Source organism: Chaetura pelagica, unplaced genomic scaffold (assembly GCF_000747805.2).
Source record: "Chaetura pelagica isolate M959 unplaced genomic scaffold, ChaPel_1.0 scaffold805, whole genome shotgun sequence".
Lineage (NCBI taxonomy): Eukaryota > Metazoa > Chordata > Aves > Apodiformes > Apodidae > Chaetura > Chaetura pelagica.
In genome coordinates, this window is record NW_009953401.1 from 14,271 (window position 1) to 21,266 (window position 6,996).

Consider the following 6,996-nt stretch of genomic DNA (forward strand, 5'->3'; position numbering starts at 1 on the left):
CCCCTGCCCTGGGCAGCCTGGGCCAGGGCTTGGCAACCCTTTCCAGGAAGGAATTGTTCCCCAGATCCAACCTCAACCTCCCCTGGCACAACTTGAGTCCATTCCCTCTTGGCCCAGGGCTTGTTCCTGGGGAGCAGAGCCCGACCCCCCTGGCTACAACCTCCTCTCAGGCAGCTGCAGAGCCAGCAGGTCTCCCCTCAGCCTCCTTTGCTCCAGGATCAACACCCCCAGCTCCCTCAGCTGCTCCTCACAAGTTCTCCAGACCCTGTGAGAACAGAGGTCACCACTTATTAAACAGAGCTGGGGAGATACCTGGACTCAGCAGATGGAGATGCTGCTGGCCGGGGTCTTCTAGGGACAGCTGTGTGCTGGAAGGGGGTGTCTGTGGCTGGTGGACGACCCCCCTGCACCTCCCCTGCTCTCACCCAGGGGCTACTTCGAGCAGCACGGCTGCCGCTTCACCGCCGTCATCCCCACCAATGTCTTTGGGCCACACGACAACTTCAACATTGAGGATGGACACGTCTTGCCAGGGCTCATCCATAAAGTCTACCTGGCCAAACGTGAGCATGGCAGGACTTCTTCTTATGGCTTTTTCTTTGGAGGGGAGGGTTGGGTTGGTTTTGTGGTTTGGGGTTGTTTGTTGGGTTGGTTTTTTTTTCCCCGTTTGCTCCATGAGCTGCTCTGCAGGGTAGCCAGGGTGGGTGGAGGTGGCTTATGGACATGCTCTCCTTCCTCCTGCAGAGACTGGCTCACCTCTGACAATATGGGGCACGGGCAAGCCCAGGAGACAGTTCATCTACTCCCTGGTATGTGTGGCCTGGGGGACAACTCACCTCCCCATGGCTTGAGGAGGGCAAGTTACAGGGCTGGGGCTGGGGGGGAGCTGGTGCTTGGACCTCAGCAGGGTCTGAGCCCAGCTGGGTTGTCCTGGGCAGTGTTGGCCATCTTCAGGGTTGGGTCCCCTCATGATGGGAGGGCTGGGGGACAGCAGCCACCCCCCAAGAGCCATCTGCCCCTCTGCAGGACCTGGCCCGGCTCTTCCTTTGGGTCCTGCGGGAATACGAGGAGGTGGAACCCATCATCTTGTCGGGTAAGCCCTGTCTGCTCCCCAACCCCTCCAACCCCTTTCCAGGAGGATGGAGGAAGAGCCACCATTGTGCCCTTCATCCACAGTGGGAGAAGAAGATGAAGTCTCCATCAGGGAGGCAGCAGAGGCCATCGTGGAGGCCATGGACTTCAGAGGAGAACTTGTCGTATCCTTTGCCAACCCCTCCTTGCTCTGCAAGTGCCACCCCACTTCCCACCAGCAGCCACAGGGGCTCCAGAGGGGATGCTGTGGGCCTCACACTGCCCCAGCCAGGACACAGTGGTGCAGAGCAAGACCTCTTTTCCCTTCCCTCCCTCTTTGGTTTCCCTTAATCCTTCCCATCCCAGTTTGACACCACCAAAGCAGACGGGCAGTTCAAGAAGACAGCCAGCAACGCCAAGCTGAGGCAGTACCTGCCCAGCTTCCAGTTCACACCCTTCAGGCAAGGTGAGGTGGGGAGGGGCTCCACAAGACATGGAGGTCCCACCAACAGCCACGAGCCTTGGGTGGCATCAGGGTGGTCCATCCTTTCATACCTCAAGGGGGATTCTAAGAAAGATGGGGACAGACTTCTTAGCAGGGCCTGTAGGGGTAGGATAAGGGGTAATGGTTTCAACCTGGAAGAGGGGGGATTCAGACTAGGTATTAGGAAGAAATTATGTACAGGGAGGGTGGTAAGACACTGGCCCAGGTTGTTTTAATGGTTCTAGAAGCCTCATCCCTGGAAACATTCAAGGTTAGGTTGGATGGGGCTCTGAGCAACTTGGTCTGGTTGAAGATGTCCCTGCTCATGATAGCGGGGTTGGACTGGATGGAGCTGTTGGAGCGAGGCCAGAGGAGGTGCCAGAGATGATGGGAGGACTTGAGCAGCTCTGCTCTAGAGACAGGCTGGGAGAGTTGGGGTGTTCAGCCTGGAGAAGAGAAGGCTCCAGGGAGACCTTAGAGCACCTTCCAGTGCCTGAAGGGGCTCCAGGAAAGCTGGGGAGGGGCTTGGGACAAGGGCAGGGAGGGATGGGAGCAGGGGGAAGGTTTTCCAGCTGGCAGAGGGAGCTGGAGCTGAGATGGGAGGGAGAAATTCTGGGCTGTGAGGGTGGTGAGAGCCTGGCCCAGGTTGCCCAGGGAAGCTGTGGCTGCCCCATCCCTGGCAGTGTTGAAGGGCAGGGTGGGTGGGGCTTGGAGCAGCCTGGGCTGGTGGGAGGTGTCCCTGCCCATGCAAGAGGGGGTGGATTGGATGACCTTCGAAGGTCCTTCCCAACCCAAACCCTCGATGATTCTGTGGACAAGGAGCATTCCCAGTCACTCCCTGAACCCCTCTCCCACTTTCTCCCTCCCCAGCTGTGAAGGAGACCTGTGCCTGGTTCAACACCAACTACTCCAGTGCCAGGAAGTGAGGGACCAACGTGGCACCAGTGGAGTCCTCTTCATCTCAGGGTTGTCCTTTGCTGGGGCAGAGGACGGGACTGGGGGTGGTGACAGAGACATTTCCAAAGTGAAAAGTGGGCCAGAGCCCACTCAGCAGCTCCCATATTCCTGCCTGGTGCTGGGAATGGTGCAGAACACCAAGGGAGGTCAGGGCACCCCAAAGGTGCTGGGACCCCTAAACCAAGTAGTACCAGCCAACTGGAGCCATGTCCAAGAGGCTGGTGGCCCTGGTTGAGCTGTAATGGGCTATGCTGCTAATTACCCGTAATTAGGCTGTAATAAAGGGAAGGTGATCAGGGTTCCTCTGTTGTAGGAACAGGAGCTGAGCCTTTGCTGTTGCTTTTGGGGTGGTGGGGATGGTCCTGAAGCCCCCGGCATCAGGATGGGCAGAGACCAGAGCATATGTAAATGTGGCATTTATTAAAATATATGCAAATAGCCTAAAACTGGTGGGATGAAGAGCATCTGCCCTGCAGCACCGTCCCATACCCACGTCAGGTGGCACCTTTAGGGTCCTGAGCCACCTCCAGGTGTTCACCAGCATCTGGAAGAGCCACAGAAGGGTCAAAAACCCTTCTGGTAGGGGGGTAGAGGGTCAAAGATATGGGGATGAGTCCATGCAGGAGGCTCAGCTGGTGGCATGGACATGGCAGAAGTCCTGCCCAGGGGTGGCTTTCTTCCGGCACCGCTGCCCAACTTTGGTCATCCCCTGGCATGGGGACCTTGGGGACATCAAGGACCTATGGGAGAGAGACCCATCAGCACCCCAAGAAGCCCCCAGAGGGGCTCTGTGCGGTGTGTGTGTGTATCCCCCACTGTCAGGTCACTGGCTTCACCCCAAGGTGACACCAGCCCCAACCTGTCTCTGGAGAAGGGATGTCCCCTGTGGGTGGCACTCACACATCACTGGCCAGAGACTGGTTTGGGTCGTGGGGTTTGGGCTCCCAATGCTTCCTGGCACCTAGGGCCTTCTCTGGGGTCACCTGGTCAGGGAAGAAGGGGTTTAGAAAGAGCATCTTCCATCCCTGGTGGCCCTTCTGTCCTGCAGATGTCCCTTGTTCCCTGGGGACATACAGGATGGCCATCCATCCTTGGAGAACAACCCACTCCACCTAAAAGTCCTCCCTGGCCATCATGTCCCCAGCCCTGGCCCTTCTCCCAACACAGTGTGCAGCACCCAGAGGTGCAGTCACAATGAGGACACCTCATCCCCAGAGGACCTGACCTTCAGAGGGACCCAGCTGGCCCCCAAGAGCAGGGTCTGGCCCAAGCTGGGGACATCCCATCCAATACCTACCCCCAAGCTCAAGCTTACCCCACATGAGCTCAGGTTTGTCCTCTGGGCACCAGGGACAGGTGACATTTTCCCTTCTAAGCTCCAGAGGTCCCTTGTCATTGGTGGGAGCTGCTCCAGGCATGAGGGCTCTGCAAGAACATGGCATGGGTGGTGACACACTCCCTGTGCTGCTGTCCCCACCCTGTGGTGGTCTAGACATCCTAGCATGGCTTGGGGACACTCTGGGGTAACACACATGCCCCAGCACAGGATGGGGACATGCTGGGCCTTGAAACCCATGCCCTACAGCCACCACACCTCCCACCTCATGGTCATCCCTCTGGTGTCCCCCCTGTTCAGCCACCTCTCACCTTCCAGGCAGCTCATCTCCATCCTGTCCAGCTCCTCCTGCAACAGCTCCATTTTGTGTTCCCTGCATGGGAAGAAGGAAACCTGGAGCTCCATCACCTTGGTGGCACCCCCACCACGATGGCAGCCTCTTCTCCAGCCTCCCCACACCCTCCTCCAGGCAAAAATTGGGCAGGGATCTGGGATGAGGTGCCCAAAAGCTGCAGGAAAGCCATCAAGATGTGTCCTGCTCCCCACCTCCAGGGACCAACAGCCCACCTTGGGGACCTCTGCTAGATGACAGCAGGATGGGACATCCAGGATGGGTGCTCAGGGTGCTGTGCCCCTTTCCCCCTCCCCAACCATCTCCTACCTGTTTGGGGTGGAGGTGAGCTGGTGGCAGGGAAACACTGGCCAGGCTCCATAAGCACCACGGTGGGTGGTCATCACCAGCCACTGTCCTACAGGGAGGCCAGAGGGTAGGAGAAGGCAGGAACACCCCCTGTAGCACCCCCGGGGTGGCATGGCCCCAACCAGGTCCCCCCACCTGCCACAGCAAGGACCAGGAGAGCAGAGAGTGCCCAGATGCCGAGGAGCTCGCCAAGGGTGCTGGAGACCAGGAAGAGGAGGAAGAGGAGGATGGCATGGGGTGGCTTGAGCACCAGAAGCCCAACCAGCAGCACAAAGCCATGTAGGACACAGGTGGAAATGGCACTTGGGCTGTGACCTGTGGGAGGAGGAGGAAGAACCTTGGCGTGGGCACCCACTGGCACCCATCCCACCTGGACATGTTCCTGTCCTGCTCTAGCAAGGGCAGTTGGACTAGATGATCTCCAGAAGTCCCTTCCAATCCTGACCACCCTGTGGTCCACACCCTCCAGCACCCATCCCAGGCTCACCAGTTGGGTCAAGGACAGCATGAAGGTCCTGCAGAAGGTTCTCCAGCCGGTTCTGTGCACCCTCCACAGCCACCAGCACCAGCCCCAGGCTCTGGTTGACTCGTTGAAGCTTCTCCATCACCTCCTCCATCCGGTGCTGCTGGGCCAGGAGAAGGGCCACGTCACCCTCTGCACACAGGAGAGATGGATACAGTGTTGGGATGGTCTAGGACAACTGACCACCAGCAACTGGTCACCAGACACTTCTCTTACTGACAACCCACCACTGGGACAGCGAAATGACTCAATCAAATGTGAGGAATGAGGAGTTAATGGTGAGTTAAAGGTGACTCCATCAAACGTGAGGAATGAAAAATTAACAAGGAGATGGGACACCAATCTGTCCTCCTGGCCAAGAGAGCCAGTGGTATCTTGGGGTGCATTAAGAACAGAGTGGCCAGCAGGTCAAGGCAGGTTCTCTTCCCCCTCTACTCAGCCCTGGTGAGACCACATCTGGAGTGTTGTGTCCAGCTCTGGGCTCCCCAGTTCCAGAGGGACAGGGAGATGCTGGGAAGAGTCCAATGGAGGCTACAAGGAGGATGAAGGGACTGGAACATCTGCCTGATGAGGAAAGGCTGAGAGACCTGGGGCTGTTTAGTCTGGAGAAGAGAAGACTGAGGGGGGACCTGATCAGTGTCTCTCAATATCTGCAGGGTGGGACCAGTCTCTGTTCAGTGGTGCCTGTGACAGGACGAGGGGAAACGGCCCCAAGTGACAACACAGGAAGTTCCACCTCAACACGAGGAGAAACTTCTTTGCTGTGAGGGTGGCAGAGCCCTGGGACAGGCTGCCCAGAGGGGCTGTGGAGGCTCCTTCTCTGGAGACTTTCCAGACCCATCTGGAGGTTCCTGTGTGACCTGCCCTGGGTGTTCCTGCTGCAGCAGGGGGGTTGGACTCTGATCTCCAGAGGTCCCTCCCAACCCCTCTGATTATGATTCTATAATAACAGTGGTTCCATCAAACATAAGATGTTTCCTAGGTGAAAATAAATGAAATTAATAATAATAATAACAACAATAAATCAATCCACACTTTTTAGAAGTGATGTCAAACACACACACAGGTAAAACATCCACAGCTTGAAACCTGATGTTACCTGAGGGAAATCATCAAGAATTAAAACCAAATCTTTCACACTGATGTCCAGGGGTTTCTCACCCCTTTGATGGAGTCACCAGCCGTGTTTAATTTATCTAATTAATTAATGTTTCTCACTGTTCATTTGTTGTGTGACTAATTGTGTCACTCTGACCCTCACCCCCCCTCCACAGACACACTTTCCTCACAGACACCCAAGCCCCACCAGCAGAGCTGCTGCTCCCCAGGCTTGGTGACCAGTTGTCCCCGTGGTGAGTTGGCAGGTGTAGAAGTGTCCAGTGGCCAAATGGTGGCCTTCATTTGGCCAGTTGTCCCTTTCCCACACTGGGATGAGCTGGAGAAGCTGCCACCCAGGTGTATCCTGAGGCAAAAAGAGCTGGGAATGGAGATTGCTGCATTCCCACCTAGTTGGGGATGGGCATCCCAAGCTCTTTCCTGTGCCTGGTAGAGGTTGGACAGGACAACCTGGTGGCCCCACGGCTGCTCACGTTCCCTGTGTGGAGGCACAAGGGGTTGGGTTGTCTCTCCCCAAGGTGGGACACAGGGATGCAGAACCTGGTGGGTCCTACCCATCCGTTGGGCGACGTCCTCCATGAGCTGGGCCACCTGGAGCTGCCCGTGGGTGGTGAGGGTCTCCTCCAGCACTGGTGGCTGCAGGTTGTGGGGCACAGGGGGCCCTGATCCTTCCAGCTGCTCCTGCAGCTCCTCCTGGGATGAATATCAGGATGGTGGTGATGGAGAGGAAGGGCCCACAAGTCCTACCACAAACCACCACCAGGTTCCAGATGGGGTCTTCCCCATGGACACCCCCCCCCCCCACACCA

The 6,996-nt window shown here is 57.2% G+C and overlaps 1 protein-coding gene across 1 annotated transcript in view; it reads left to right on the top strand.

Annotated features, from left to right (window-relative positions):
• Positions 1 to 2,595, top strand: part of TSTA3 (tissue specific transplantation antigen P35B) — a 4,632-nt gene extending 2,037 nt beyond the window's left edge. The window contains exons 5-10 of the mRNA XM_009998393.1: positions 430 to 563; positions 745 to 809; positions 1,027 to 1,093; positions 1,177 to 1,256; positions 1,438 to 1,537; positions 2,426 to 2,595. Coding sequence (XP_009996695.1) covers positions 430 to 563; positions 745 to 809; positions 1,027 to 1,093; positions 1,177 to 1,256; positions 1,438 to 1,537; positions 2,426 to 2,481 — 502 coding nt within the window. The 3' untranslated portion in view covers positions 2,482 to 2,595. The remainder of the gene's footprint in view (positions 1 to 429; positions 564 to 744; positions 810 to 1,026; positions 1,094 to 1,176; positions 1,257 to 1,437; positions 1,538 to 2,425) is intronic.
• Positions 2,596 to 6,996: the final 4,401 nt, after the last annotated feature.